Genomic DNA, 16722 nt, shown 5'->3' on the forward strand with positions numbered 1-16722 from the left:
TAGAAATATTTGCAAATATCTCTTCTCACATTGTTTTTCAACTTATCTTCCTGGTTATAACTACATCAGATTTTGAAAATGAAAAAAAAAAAAAACCAACAAAACACTGAAGAACTGAAATGTGCTTTAATTGTTATTTGGTATATCTCTAAAGTTTTGAAGTGGCCTGTGCAAGCAAAGTTGTGAACAGGTGAAAAATTATATTCATTGTTATTTTAAGTAAACAGTTTCACTCATCATGCTGAAGTTTACTTAGTTGCTGTAAGTCACTCATTACTTCTTTGTACTCTTGGAGGGAGATACAGTCTTTCTAACACAAAACTATGTTCCCATACATCAGTAATGAGTTATGTATTCATCTGTGTTGACTTTATAAGCAATAGTCACTGCCAGAGGGCAATCTAGATCACTGAAGTTCTGTTTTACATATCCTCACTCACTAGATGATGAATCAGTGCAAATATTGGATATTGGTGACGGATGGGGGTCCAGATCATTTAATCCTTTTCTGATGATAGATGTTCAGATAAACAGGAATGGATCCTTTCTATCCTCTCTTAGAAGATAGCTTACATAGAAAGCTCTTTGTCGCTCAGGAAAGGGTTTGCATCACCCTTCTGGGTTGATGCAGTCATTGATGGTCGAACAGTTTTACAATCAGGAATGCAATGCCATAAGGTCAGAACGAGAACAGGCAACAAGCTTCTCTTGTTTTTCTAACCAGAGATGGACTGATGTAAACTCCATATACATTTTGTGGAGAGTGCTAGGAATACTTGAACTGCACCCACCTAGCTGGGTGCTCTTCCTAAAAGACCAAAAGCAACCTACTCTTTTCCAGTGTTCCTCTTAACAAACTCTAGCCTCACTCTGGCTCCAGCCCCAGAAGCTCCATGACTTGGGTTTAACAAAAATACTGCAGACCAATTCAGTTACCTTCACCATTATTGCAAGTGCCTTTTTCTGAGATGTGTGTTTGGGCTGATGGTTTGCCCTGAACTGATCCAGCACAAAGTCTCAGCACTAAACCCAGACAGGAGTACTCATGAGCATTCATGGCCTCTCAGAGTGGCTTTTGGTGAAAATAGACATACACCTCCTTCATTTTGATGATTTGAAGCAATATGGGAAAGCAGGTGGGACTGTGGAATTTTGGTGTGTGTTCATTGGGGAGGAATAGAGTGGGCTTTTTAAGACACTGACCTCAAGCACCAAATGTAAAATTACATTCAAGGTTGGTAGGACATAGATAACCTTGCAACACGTGCTGAGCTTGTGTTTCCCGTAGTGTGTGACAGAGAGAAATAGTAGATGAGAACCAAAAATTGGTTTTTATAGAGTAGTTGTCCATTCGCAGCATCCCAAAAGTACAGAAATTGATAAGACAGTGCATCAGACCATTCATCATTTACGCTTCTATTCTGTGTAAGTAGAGTCAAATTATTCTAATCAACAGATTCCACGACAACAGTATTTGTGCCATTGTACGTGCACGTATCTGCTCCCTCAGTTACTGTCATGAATTACTGAACAAATCCATTCATTAAAGTAACTTTGAAGAAAATTTTAACTGGAAAGTTATTTCATAAAATAAGTTCCTATAAAGTTATTTTGGGAGATAAGTCACTGTTTTTATCAGCTATATTTATAAAATGCACATTCATCACACAGTTAAATGTGCTTACAGTTTGGTTGGTCATTGGAAACACTTTATGGTGAACTTTGAGAACTAAACTATAAATGTTACATTTTAAAATTAGGCTATAAATATTTCACTAGTCTTTTAAGAAATAAAAAGACTGAGTGTGCTATTCATGTCAGAAAAGCTGGAAGAACTTAAGCTCTAAGTGAAGACTTTTTAAAATTTTATTTCAAAAAGTGGCTAGTATATCTTTAGATATATTCTTTTACTGTATACAAATGTGGTACATGTTGCTATTTAATGGCATTGTAGTTAAACATTTCCTGTGTAAACTAGATGCTACAGCTGTTCCTTAAGAAGAGACAGTAATCGTGTGATCTATTTTGTATTATAATCCATGTGCTTGTGTATTTCTTACTATTTACCATTATGCAACAGCAAATAACTGTATTCAACAAAGGGTACCCATTATAATTTGTCAGTGATATCCACAGAAATATACCATCAAAGAAAATACGGGCTATTTATTAGCAAGTTAATGGAAAAACTTGTATTATCCCATTTCCCCAGAGTTATATAAGGGCCATTTTCAAAAGAAGTTGCACATAGATTTAAATATCTGGGCCAGATTTCCATTCCAGCCTTGCATAAGCTTCTTCCCACATGGCCTTTCTTGCTTAATATTTCAGCAATTACAAGTTTTCATTTCCCTTATGTATGTGCAGGGCTGTGAATTAACCAGTTTAAATGGATTCTGCCTATATCTGTTTAACACCTCTTGCAGAGAAAAAGCAAGGAAACAAAATGGCTCCAAATATCCTGGCATTAGCTCTGAGTTGTTCCTGCAGAGATAGACTGAGGGGAATTCCTAGTTCCTTGCAAATTTGTGTAGCTGAAGTCAAACTAACACAGTAAGAATGTGACATTTTTGGGGTTTTCACCATATAGTGATACAAGAGCTGGAAATAACATTTGTTTCCATTAATACATGAATGACAGACAATAATAATCAATATACTTTCTTGATTTCAGAACTCTCTCAGAAAATGACAGTACCTCTTTACCACATGCTGACTCCTGCACCAGTCCTACTAAAATGGATTTGTCGTTCAGTAAGACTGCCAAACAGTGCCTAGAGGAGATATCTGGTGAGTAGGAATAAGTCACGAGAAGCCTGTGAACTTCTTTATTTACATCTGTTTCTTACCAGAAGCTTTGCAATGTGTTGAAATAATACTTCTGACCTCTATTCATAAGTGGTGTTAAATTTGCAGAAAATTTGGGTCATGCACAGTTAGTGCTTTCAAATGTACAGTTCTCTTATCTGAACTGACTCCTTCTGTTCAAATACCCTCTTCATCATTTTGCAGAAACTGGGCTCTCACAAGCTAGGGTTTCAACTCATTATTATACTTCAGTCATACTGAATGTTCCGAGAGTCAACTTCAGAATGCCAACTTCCAAAGTCAACTTCAGAATGTTTGACACTTTTGTTGAAGATCATCAAATTAAATCATAACATCAGAAATGAGACATAAATTACATAAGATATATTTTGCTTTTATAAATTAATCTATATTCAGAAAATGTACAAGTCCTTACCATTGTACCTGACTTTTAAGCTGCTACTAGAGTTAAGCTGCTAAAGGTTGTGTTCTGGAATTCCTTGTAAACCTGGAATAAAGTCCTTATTAGGTTACAGTTGTGAGGGGTTTTTTTTTTAATCATCTTGGAATAATTCCTTTGAAGTCATCAGACCCATGCTGATTTAAATCAGCCCAGGATCTGTCCATAACTCTACCTGTGGATGCAAAAAGCAAAGTGTGTCACAGCTGACTTTCTCATCAGGACTGAATTGCACTGCAGGGTTCTGTGGGAGTTCTTTCAAAGGGACTCTTTGCCTGAGCTGTTTTGTTGAGGTTTTGGGATTTATTTTTTGTTGTTGTTTTGGGGTTTTTTTCATTAGCATTCTTACTCTCATTATCATTTTTACATTAATAACAGGTGAAATCCTGTCCCACTGGATTCACCTGTAGTTTTGCCCTTTTACTCCAAATTTTTAACATTCAAATGGATTTATAACGAGTCATGTGGTTCTTCTTACACAGGATATAACTCACTTAAAGCACTAATTTGACACATCAGTCTAAAATTATCTTTCCACCAGAAGGGAAATCAGATGCCCAAACTTTGTGGGACTGCCTCGGCATTTAGCTGACTCATACTGAAATTGAGGTTTTGTCCTGGTTTGTCCCAGTCCCTTTGGAATTTTTCTGAGTCTAACATCCCTTATTTGCACAGCCAGCTTTTGTGATAAATATGTCACCCTGAAACATGGTGAAATGTTCCCTGGAGGTGCCGCATGCCTGCTAAAATTAAAGTTAAAAAATTATTTTAATTAATCCAGAAATCAGACTCATTGGTCTTGCATGTATAAAGAGTATAATTGACATACTTACACTAATCAAAAGATGCTTCAAGGAATTATCCACAGAGATGCTAAAAAATAAGATGTTGATTCAGTACCTGCTGAAATGACCAAATGGGATATCATGTCTGGTGGCCTTTTACTGTTCCGAACAAAAGTGGAACAACATCAAAAAGAAGAAAATGACATAAAGGGCACTAGACATCAGAGATGTTTCTAATCTGATTATTCAGACTCTGGCATTAGCTGTTGACTGACATAACAGGCAGCAAAGCAGAACCACTGGGAAAATGTGGGCAATGGTTTGTTGTATACAGAGGAAAACAGATGTGTGTCACCTATAACTGGCTGTTAGCAGCAAAAAGAATGAATGGATCAAGTACTACATTTGCTGAATAAATAATTGTCTGCATTGGTGAACTATCACCAAGTCATTGATGATTCTGTCATTGGTGAATCTGCATGGAAAAAAACCTCATGTGATGGCTGTTCAGGGAAGTATTCCATGATTAATTAGCCATGAGAAAGGAAAATTAAGTTATATTCCTTATGAACATCTTTATTCTGGTATGATCATAGGATTATACCAGTAGTAGCAAGGAGCTATGCAAGGGTTATTTCCTTGATCTGGTCACTTATATTCAGGGTGTTAAGAGATGGATCCAGAGTTTCTTTCACCTTGATATTACCTGAAAGTCTTACCTGATATCCTTGATTTACCTGATTGCCTTGATATTAACTGAAATCTTCCACTGCTGCTGTGGATGGGCATCATCTTTATATTATCTCAAGATTTTGCAACTTGGTAGTCAAACACACTAGCACAATGTATTGGTATGCAATAAGGATTAATAGGGATTATGCAAGGAACTGAACATCTGTGGAAACCACTAAACAGTTTGTAGGAGTGTGTTCATAAAGTGCTGTCCCACCTGTATTGTGTTTCTGCTTCATCAGTCTTTATTATTTTTACAGTGCCAAATATTTGCAAGTAAGGCTAACATGCTCAGGACTAAGATATCTTAGTCTATATCATTGTATAAACTGTTTCTCTACTTTCAGTATATTTACACACCTATGTTTGTTACTGTCTCTTGACTGAAGACAACTGCTCCCATAACCAGCCAAGCAGATCATAATGAGAGCTCCTAATCCACTTCAGGGCAAAATCAGCCAATCAAACTTAATGCTGTAAGAATGGCTGGTTCAAGACTTTTCCACAATATAGGCAAGACTTGGATGCGGAAAAAATAATTTTAAAAAGATTTAGAAGTGGTTGGTCAGGCACTATTCTTCTCGAGTGATTCAGGATACCAAAACCAAGCTAAGTTCCTTGTTCTTGTGGTGAACAGTCATGGCTGTTTTCTGCGCCCAGCAAGGCAGTTCACATCCCTTTGCTGCTGTCAACACGAGTGCTGAGGAAGTAAGGAGGGAAAGCGAGATGCTGTAGGGGTAGTTTCCGGCTCTCCTCTGCTCTGTCTTCCTCCCTGTTTCTAAGGGAGCTGGTTACCTTTAAAATGCTCCTGTCTTCCAGCTCAGAGCTGGTGAAAAGCTGGGACGAAGTCAGAGCGCAAGCCGCTTGTTTCCTGCCCGCTACTCTGCAAGTGACCACTTAGTTTTATTTGCACAGCCATGAGAGAAGGATGATGCTGGAAGGCAAGGGAGGTGGTGAGGCTGGTGTAGGCGTGGACCTAAAAGTGTGGCACTGATTAACTGAACAACCTCTTTATTTTTAGCTTGTAACCATCAATCTGCTGCCCTAGGTAATTTCCCACATGGCTTATGCCTAAAGCCAGTTCTGCCTCTTGGTAGAGCTACTGTAAATCTACATTTCTTCACTGTTCCTCCATCTCTGCTGGGAATTTGTTCCAGATGTGATCTGAAGTGCTTTAGACTTTTTTCCTACTTTTTTTCCCCTCTGAATATTCCATAGCTCAGCCAGAGGAGTCCCAGGTGTTTCCATGATGCGTGGGCACATCAGCAGTACAGCACGTGCAGTAGTTCCTGCACAGCTTGGATCCCCCACTGCATGAACACTGCCAGTGATACCTATACACATGCTGAGTGAGTCCCATTTGTAGGCATGGGTCACCTGTACAGTAATTTTGGTGCACTCTGCGTACGGTAGACTCATTGTGCATGTGGCACACAGATGTGTAGATTTCTGTCCAAGAAATCCCAGACTGAAATTTGGGAGTCCTAAATAAGGACCAATTCTGCAGTCATGTATGAACACTTTCTTACACGTACTTTACATACCAGTTGCCTCAACAAGACTACTCAATATCTATGTTTCTGCAAAACTGGAGTATAACTTTAAAGACAGGATTTTAAAATGAGAAAGAAAAGAAAGGCTAATAAAGTAATCCAGGTTGACTTGTTTTTCATGGTATAAATAGGAATATGTTGTTCAGACTTTCTTACCCAGTATTTCTACTTGTAGTAGCTGTGACATTTATCAGTCTCTGCTGCAAGTTTATTGGAGAAGGATGTCAGTAAGTTAATTATTTAATAATCCATTGTAAACTGTACATATCAGTAACTACAAAGTATTCTTTTATGAAATCAGTGATAGAGTTCAGCTTTAACAAGTGTTTACATGTTCAAAGAGCTTAATGCAAAGTGTTTGATTAAATAATTATTCATGAATTTACAAATATTGACTAATTATAAAAAATCTGAGGGATGAAGCAGAAATGAAAGAGCAATTTTAAGAGTTATACACCAATATCAATGGTAGGATTAGCATAAAAACATCCAGTTTTCAAGCTTTTATTTTTCCTGTGCTTCATTTTTTGTTGTCTGAAAGAAATAATTAATAGGTGTGGAAATAGTTTACAAATTTTTTTCAAGTAAGCTTGGCTGCAGAGATTCATAATCTTATGCATTTGCAGATCTATTGCATAATTAATTTGTAAGTCTCCAAACTATCTAGAGACTTCAAAGAAGGTCTTATCTGACAGCAAAATTTGTCCCTAGATTATTAGTTCTTAAAATCATTTCTATAATTCCTTTTATGAAAGAGAGTAAAAATAAGATAATACATTACACTGACTGTGACGGGTTGGGGAAGTTCCCTGTGCTGTTCTTGATTTAAACATATTCCTGCGTGGTGAGTGGGGAATATATTGAATTGCAAGGTAATTGGGCAATAATGCTCTGTCATGACATTTTCTGTCCTCTGGTCTCCTATACTGTCTTCTTAGTTTAGAAAGATGTATTTGCTTGTTGCTATATTTCATAATTTTAAAATGGAGGGATGAGCTTTACAAAAGTATTTTTCCATAAACTGTGAATTTTCCACATTACAATGTTATGTTTTGTCAAATAACACCCTGTAGAGAGGTTTGGTAAAATGGAAGGGTGAATTCAGTATTCTTTCTGCTAAGTCCAAGATGTACATATGTATCTGCTATATCTGAGGATGATAATGATGGCGTGTCTACCAAGTGAGGCAATGGGATTAATGGGAGAAAAATTGATATAACCTAGTAATTAAGGGCTGTAATATAGTGTTTGCGTGCATGAAGGCTGAATGAAGGTTGTGTGATTAGCCTCAGTACCTCCATATCCCAGTATTTGACTCACTGTGTTTTTAATGTATGTAGAAAAGAAATGGAGACAGGTGGATGCTGGAGCTGCCAGCTACCCTTATGTGGCTCCCACACAGTTCAGGTGTCATTCCCATGTCTGGATGATGGTCCGTGACCTGTGTCATGCTGGAGCTGGGCTGCAGTGAATAGCTCAGGTGGGAGAAGAAACAGGTCAGCACAGACACTGAGACGCACTGGGTTGCCCAGGACCCAGCTGTATCCCTGCCAGAGACCCCTTCTAGCCTGGAGTGGTGTAGCACCTATTGCCAACACCATACGTGAGGTTTGGCATGGCTCATAGGGTGAAGACTTTTCATCCCCTGCCATAAGTTTTCCTGCTCCAAGCTGGAAAGAGAACTAAATGTACCTGGCCAGTTCTGGCAGTATCTGGTCTATTCCTGCTCAGAGCTGAGTGGCCGCACCATGCATTGCTTCCCTAGCACAGCAATGCTTAGCCCTGTCCGCAGGGCTTACTGAGACCACATAGAGCATGGCAGTAATGACTGCCACATATGACCAGGCACGCATGCCGTGAGCTTGGTGTGGAGGCAGAGCAGGTCCATACCTGACTGCAGCTGACCGTGGAGACAAGCCACTGACCATAGCTGTTCGGGCATGAAAGGGCAGGTGAGGAAGTTGCCATTCATTTATTTGGGTTATCGAGGGGAGATTCAGCCTTGGTGTTTATGGTAGGAAAATATCCTGTTCTTGTGATCCTACTGCACAGCAGTGCCGCACGGGGCCATATCATTGTTCTTCCTATTAATTTGAAACATAGCAATTTAGAATACTGTACCAATTTGAGTACATGTTGAGGTTTTAAAACCACTGAGTGGGAAAAGAGTGAGACTGACCTTCATTTTACAAATTCCCTGTTGTAAATACAGCTGTGTGAAGCCTTTCTAACAACCTCAACAGCTTCCTCAGCCATGCTGAACAGGCTGCTGCAGCCACACGGTGCCGGCAGTGCGTACCGATGCGGGAGCACACAGGCAGTGCTGGAGCTCTGCTTCCTCAGCACCAGCAGATTCATAAAAACCTTTTAAGGGCCCATATGCCACTGCAATTGGCAGACCCTGGGAGTAAACACAGCAGTCTTACCTTTTTTTTCCATGCTGAAGAAGTGGCGGGCATTTAATATTTGGGATGATTTTGTAATCAGGCTGACAGAGCATTCTTCTCTCCTCTGACTTTGTGGGCTAGGTGGGGAGGGGAGTGCTATCTCCTCTTGCTGCAGACCCTGTCTTTCTAGGAATCTGTCAGTGACGTAATATGGAAAACCATCATTGCTTGAGACTACTGATTTTTTTTCTAGATTAGTTCTGTGTTTATGAGAGTCACCTAGGAAAAAATGTACCCTTCTTTTAAAATTTCTAAGAAGTTTCTCCCATGTATATCTTTAAAAACTGTGAAGCGATCCAGCAAAAAGCAAGACTTCTGTTAACACCCATTTATTCATACAGGAAATCTTCAAACAGTCTGTAATTCTTAGAGTGGCATTTTTAAAGGTTTCTCAGGTCAAGGTTTCTCAGGTAGGGATTTGAGACGACCATATTTTCACACTGACAAAAGCAGTATATTGTTATACAATGATTTTCATATCTATAGATTTCTCCTTAATGTTTTATGAAATTAATTGCTCCTAGATAAAACATTTGTATCTAAAAAATTAGAATGCAATTCAGCTAGTTCTTTGTTCATCTGTCTATTATTTCTGGGACTAGTATCTTTTTCACTGTGAGAAATGGTATATATTTGAACATGTCTTCTTTCTCTCTTGATAATGTATTTAAGAACAACATTTAGAACTGCTGAACTTAGTTCAGACATGATACTGAGTTGCTTTATAAAAAAATTACTATTCCATTAATAGGTTTTCTTCAGAAGATTGTGAAACAATGTTGTATTACAGCTTTTTAATTCCATACTAGCCTCTGAATCTCACAGAGATGCAAACAAGGTATATTTTAAGGAGAAAGAAATTAAATATTTCCTTTAATAATCCTTACCAGGTAGGCACTGTTGTGTTCCAATTTTTAGCTTCTTTATGATCTTAAATTGTATTTTTTTATTTAGAGCAGAAATTGGAAGACTGAAGGTCCATTTGTAAATCTTCTAGCTTCCTGCACAGGGAGTAGCAGTGTTATGGAAGAAATAGTTTGTCATCCTTACCTTTTGGGGAGAAAAATAGGATTTAACTGTGAGCTAGGTCTGTTACTGTAGCATCCCATTCAGGTGAAGCTGTGTCTTGAAACCTGTGGCACTGTATACTGGGCAGAGGCTTCTGTGTCTCCGGTTTAATTCACCAGGATGTTTGCTGCCATGGCAGCCAGCAGCATTCACTGCAGTAGCAGAGAAGAGTCATATATCTGGGAATGCAGGTTGAATACTAAAATGTAAGGAGGCTTGTGCAGAGCTTTGCTTCAGTGGTTAATTTTGGCTCTTTATTGAGCTCTGACGTGGAGGCTGTACTTGCAGTTCTGTGTCAGCCCATCTAAAGTGAAGAGCCATGCACCGGCATCAGTCATGATCTGGTGAGGAGGGAGGGGAAAGCCCAAGACAGCACTTGTGCCTACTTTGGATTTCAGAAGGCAGCAGCTGTAGACAGAGATGCAGGCCCACCGCTCGGATGAGACCAGTGATTGGATGGAGAGAGGAAAACACAGTTGGCTTTTGGGATTACTTCTGTGCTGGAGCAGAGTGTTTGATCAACTCTCTTCTGCTTGAGAGAAATCTAAGTGAAAATTACTGTAAGTACTGCAGATTAATGTGACGGGAGAGAAGTGGCTTAGCAGAGACAGCAGTGTAATTTTAAAAATGACTGTGCCTGTCTAGTCATTTACAGTACGTACACTGCATGTTTGAGCTGTGCTTTTCATTGTGAGTGCAAGTATGTGCTACCTGCTACATGCAGCGTGCGGTGCTGGAGGGGTCACCTCCCAGACCTTTCAGGAGAACTGAACTGCTGTCCGTCTCAGAAATATGAAGTCTAACTGAGGTGAAGCCCTAGTCGGAAAGATGCAGCGATCTGCTGAACTGTCAGTGTTTAAAGGCAAGGAGGTTAGAAGAGGGTGTGTTCGACTTCAGAAGCAGAAGTCTCTAACCAATCTCACGCTCATCAGCGAAGGGGAGAAAAGGCGATACTCATACAGGGAGAACTGGTTTGGAAACGCCTCCAAGTCCAGCCAGAGTTGCCATCAGCAGGAAGCAGAAGCTGGGAGCAGAGGCACCCTTTCCAAGGCACTCTCGCAGTCAGTGCACTCTCTCTGCCACTCCAGCCTCACCTTACCCCAAACGTTTCAGGCAATACCACCTGCTGGAAGCAGAACATCCAGGAGGTTGGGAGACCAGCATACAGGTGAAGGCTCTGAGACTGACAATGAGGAGAGGGGAAAATCAGATGATGAAAATGCATCCTGCACATCGCATTTCCCCAGCAGGAACTGGGCAGAGGAGGAGGAGGAAGGCTGCTTGCGTGAAGGAACAGCACATCTGGATGAAGATGTCATAATAACAATGCTGGGAGACCTAGAACAGGTCCTTTATACTGATATTTTAGGTAAGTTAACTTTGGCTTGACATCAGGAAGGGCAGGAGGAGACCCAAGTGTTAGCACATATCTGCAAGGAGCAGATTTTTGATCTTAACAGTGATTTCAGAAGACAGAACTGGGTTTATTGGCAATAGTATGCAAAAATACGATCTAGCCCTTTATTCCTTGTTTGCTTACTCTTACCTCTAAAGACTGTATGAAATGAGGACAAATGTCTACATCACTTTTGATGAGTGCATGGGCAGCAACAGCCTGTGAATAATTTGGCATAGCATGCTTAGCTGTTTGAAAAAATAAGGTGAAACATTTAAGTGCTTCTAGTTTACTCATAAATAATTTAATTTTAATGACATTTGTTCTCATGAATTTAAAATTGAAATCTTGAATCCAAGGTCTGGTTTAGATAGAAACTGTCTCGGCCTACCTACAAATTGTCCCTCCAGTATTGCTTCCCCCTTCTCCCCTGCTCATAATTTCACACCTATACACAGAATTGTGAGTGCCAGGATTTCAGTTTAGTTTAAATAACCAGTTTTGTTATATCAGTGCATGCCAGTGAGCATTTGAAGTCCATATCCATAGGTGCTTCAAAAGGCTTCTGTGTTACTGGCTTTACTTTTCATCTCTCAGCCCTTTATGAGTGCTCAAAGTGTTCATTTCCAAAGCTTTGTTCTTCAGCCAGTCAAATGGTTGAAGTGGCTGCTTGCTTTTTCAAGATTATATAGCATTTGTCTAGCCTGGAGCTTCTTTGCTGGTGGATATGTTATGCCTGATTGTGTTTAAGCATTCAGGATAAAATTTTTGCTCTGTGTATAATGTAAAAAGCTATCATCTCAAAATAACAAAAAACTAAGAATTCTCTTTTTATGCATTCCTTTTATTATTAGACTATAGCAGTATGCTAAAAGGGGCTTGTCCTAGAGACTAGAGGCTTCTTAGCAAAGGGAGCTGAGCTCTCCCCATGCCCCTGCTCCTCTTCAGCTGTATGCCACTGAGCAAATCCCTGTTCCCTTGTAAGCCTCAGTTTCCCCACCTGCAGAGTAAAGCTCATACTTTCCTTTGAGAATGGAGTTAATATTTAAGAACAGACAATTCTCTGGGGAGCTGCTTATTATTTGTAAATCCTTTTATGAAAATCAGACAATTAATGGAATTATTATTTTCACATTTATCTGCTTTGGGCTGTAATTACATGTACAGAAGTACTGAAATGATTATGAACAGGATTATTAAATGTGCAATTATGGGTGAGCTTCAGAAATGTGAACGTAAAAGTTTAATGTGGGTATTTAGTGATTTCTGTAAAAAGTTTATTTTGATTTCCTGTGTACATATCTCACACAATGGAAGAAATGAATGTGGTCTCTAGGAATTGAGGGTACCTGTAATGGTTCACTGTTTATAGGCAAGAATTTGGGCATAATCTTTTAGAATATTCATGTTTAACATAAGTGATGAAGCTACAAGTGATTTGAGCAGATTATATTTCATGGGGTCAGTAAAATATTTGCATCATAATTTCTTGTAAGAGGAACAGAATTTTGACAGAAGGTTTCAGGGTGCTCTGGTTTTAGTCTTATCCCAGTCTCTCCATGTATGAAATAGGATGGCTTTTCTTCAGCATACAAAACAGAATTACTTGAGATGACAAGCCAGGGAGCATTTCTGATATGTTGGGTCATGCAAATATGGATAGACTCTATGATGGCTGCGGGCCATAGTAATAAGCAACAAAGTGCCTGGAGGAGTCTGGGCTCCCTTTGAACCCATACCATGTGTCCCAATACTGCTGCAATAAGGACCATAGTGTCTCTTCTAGCAGACGCAGTGCAGCTAGCTTTCAGAAAAAAACACATATTCACCATCCCTATGGTCCTCTGTACAGAAGGAGGCTTGATGTAGATGGGGAGCCACAGTGCTGTCCTGAAAATGTAGGTAATGTCAGATGCAGGTTAGGTCTGAGGATCTTGCACTCAGTGCAGAAAATTTCTCAATCATCATGTTCAACTGTTTATACTTTCTGACTTGTTCACACATTGATAAGGCCTTAAGAGAAGGATAGAAAGAAAAAAAGAACAGTTATTTTTAAAACACTTCATAGTTACATTTATGAGGATTTTCTATGTAGCACTATGCAGTATTTTAAGATCATAAAACTTCAGTTGTAACTTTTTTAGAAAAAAATGGTGGAAAGGTTTTGAAATTACCCTTTGCATCACTGAGAGATCAAAAGAGATTAAATCTCAATTTTTTCACCTTTTCAGAATAGAGTAACACCACTTTTATGGTATAACTTATCTGAAAGTGAAATATTCTCCTCTGTGGAAACATATTTTGGCAGTTTGCCATATATATGTACCTTTTTTTTTGTATTGCAATTATGCCTTGAGGCTTTGTTATGCTATTTACCATACTATATATTAAAAAAGACAGTTGCTGTCATTTTTGCTACAAGAATTTCCAGTGTTAACATACAGCAAAGGACAACTGACAAGGATAAACAAGTAATGGAAAGGCAAAGTCACTGCAAATATGAATTATATTCACTTCGTCAAATAAATATGACTTATTACTTTGCCTTTAATGCTGCCTACTTACACCCTGGAATTTGCCTTTCTATCTATAACAGAAAATTGTCTTATACCAACAGCCTACTGTTTCACCTCTGATTTGAGGCAAGGTAGGTAACAAAGAGGTCTTGGGTCTCCCCCATATAGGTGTTGTGGCAGGAATATAACGTGCTTCTGGAAGTGAATTTGGGTGCACTTGGCAGAGGGGGGAAAGCAAAGGGCAGTGACAGTGCAGAACTGAGTGCACCATAGGCAACTGCCTAGAGGCAGGCATGGACAGTCTGCATGGGAACTGTCTGGGCTTTCAACAGCAGGTTCAATCTAACAGTTCTTAATGGTCTCCAGCTTAGCCTTGGCATGAGCCCTTTTGGCTCACAGGAATATCCAGGATGGTGCAGAAACCCCTGCAAACAGTAGATGGGATCCATGGGTACACTGATCTGCAAACTGCTTGACTGAACACATCCAGCTTGAAACACAGGAGTAGTTGTGGTCATTTCAATCTGAGTGTGAACATTAGCACACAGGTGGTTTATTTTATGGAGCAAAATTCTGTGAATGGACATGCCCTTAGAGTGTGGCTTGAGAAGATAGAGAGTTTGGCAGCAGTGTTGGGCCTCTATTCCCACTTCTTGTCCCCACCCTGTTTGGGTGTTGACCCCATTGTCAGTTCCATCGTGCCAGCCCAGAGGTTTATGGACTGATCATCATTAAACCACTAAAGAATTTAGTTTGAGTGATAAAACAAACAAGTGAACAAGTTTCTGGACTGATTGGCTGCAGAAAAGAGGTCAGAAGACAGCCGGGGCAGAGTATATGGGAAATCCTCAAACTGGCATTGCTGTGAAAGCTAGCTTGACACTGAGCCACAACTGCGGGCTACATTAGCTAGTAGCATGTATCATTTGCCTATCAGGGAAGAAATAAAAGTTGTATGGAATGTCATGGGTTGGAATTTTTCTTAACTGCCTGCAGAGTGTTTGAGAGATAGGACCTGGGCTGCAGAAGAAGGTACAATAGCAGTTCAGTTTGTCAGTGAGCTCAAAGGCTTCGTCTTTTAGTCAAAACTCAAAATTAAGGAGCTTAAGTGAACCATTGTTCAAATATAGTTTGCTTCTGTGAATTCTCCCTTACATTTGAAATTAATGTCACTACATATGTTAACCCAATGCTTTTTGTAAACCAATGTTAAACCCATACTTGTAGTCTTGCTGCAAGTCAAACTTTTTTCCATGCCTTTGAAAAGATGTTGTCCTGAGATCTTTTTACCTTACCAGATATTTTTTCCTATAGGTCTTCTTTTGGGTTTTTTTGCTTTACTTTTCCAGAATGCTTTGTTAAATATAAAATTTTCATTGCTTCTGGCCCCATGTTGAGTATTTCCCAGATCTCTATCCTGTGCAAGTTTTTTTGCAAGCTCTACATTAAGGTCTCCTCCTTCCTTTTTTCCCATTTTACCTACTCTTCAAAGGATACCATCTGTTTGGTTTTTTTTCTTTTCCCTTCTTCTCAAACATCTCCTATCTGTTTTATCACTTAGATGACACACCATGCTTTTCCTCAGAGACATCAACATTGTTGAATTTATATCTTGTATAAACTCACACACAAACCTGGGGGGCGGAAAGGAGGCAACAGAATGAGAAATACAGTAACTTGAAGATTTGTATCTGCACGTGTATTTTACATTTTACAAATGTGAAATATTGTAATGCTATATGGTATTTTGCCTCTGCTTGCATTTCTGATCTTGATTTTTGTGCGCTGTTGAGTTTAAATTCACCAGACTATTGCCTGTTAGATATATTCAAAGATGAAACAGTTTCCCATGTCATGAGGATTCCAAGATCAGATTAAAAGCTTGTTCTGTATGAGAGTGCTGAAATATTAATTTTAGTGGTTGCACAATATCATTATTGATGGTAATATATCCAGAATGAGGAGTAAAATTAACTTAACAAAATGAGGTATGACATGAAATTTATCATTGATAGAGTCAGAAAGAAATTGTTTGCACTTCACATTCAGCATTGTACACATAACTAAAGTAATGATGCTTCTTGCCAACTTTCTTTCAAGCAACATATACAGGACACAGCCAGAAGCAGAATGCCAGCCTTGATCTAATCAGTGATTTTTGTGACAGATTTTGTTTTGAAATTCTCTTTTTCTCCAAAAGAAAAACAAACTAAAATTCCTTGGTATATGAATATCCTAGAAATCATGCCTTTTTATTTCTTCATGTATGACTTCTGGAGGTTGCTTTGAGGCTTATTATGTTTTCCTTTTGTAACACATAATATTTTTTTTTCCCTCTGTTTGTTTTTTTATAATCATGTGAAGTAAACATTATTCAGGATATTCCAGGTGAAGTTTTGAGGGCTTCACTATTCAAGATACCAGACTACCTTTTCACAATGGATCCTTGAAGACTGTTAAAATCCGTAATTGTATAAATGACGCATGTGCTTAGAGTGTTCAGATTTTTATCCCAAGAAGAATATTTTTTTTTATCCCATCTGAACAATAGTCTCCCCCTTCAGGAAACCATTAGAGTTCAGGAAAGATGCTTTATTAAGTGCCTGACTTAAAGAGTACTTTGAAACAGCCTGGATGTTAAGTGCATACTGAAGAGTTGTTGTAACAGTCATGCCAATTCTTTCCAGACACAGATTTACTGTGGCTTTATTTCCCACCATGTTGTGTAAAATGTCAAGGAGGAAAAATGGGTTGTGTAATGTATCAAGTGGTCTGGGGATGCGTCATGCCTTGATTATGGATGATAAAAATCCCAACACTGTAAATCTGAGTTTCAGTAGATTTGAGCCCTAACAGGGATACTTCAACAGGATTCTTTTTGGTGGGTTTTTTACATGTCATATGTTATTTATAAGTGTATGTGTGTTTTACTACTGAAAGTATGAGGTTTTATTTTT

At 38.9% G+C, this 16722-nt stretch overlaps 1 protein-coding gene across 10 annotated transcripts in view; it reads left to right on the forward strand.

Annotated features, from left to right (window-relative positions):
* The window catches only part of NAV3 (neuron navigator 3), a 563787-nt gene that overhangs the window by 430472 nt on the left and 116593 nt on the right, over positions 1 to 16722 (forward strand). For all 10 annotated transcript variants that reach the window (XM_074870640.1, XM_074870639.1, XM_074870634.1 and 7 more), the window contains one exon: positions 2675 to 2790. In XM_074870640.1, the coding sequence (XP_074726741.1) occupies positions 2675 to 2790 (116 nt within the window). The remainder of the gene's footprint in view (positions 1 to 2674; positions 2791 to 16722) is intronic.

The sequence above is a fragment of the Strix uralensis genome, chromosome 5 (genome assembly GCF_047716275.1).
Source record: "Strix uralensis isolate ZFMK-TIS-50842 chromosome 5, bStrUra1, whole genome shotgun sequence".
Lineage (NCBI taxonomy): Eukaryota > Metazoa > Chordata > Aves > Strigiformes > Strigidae > Strix > Strix uralensis.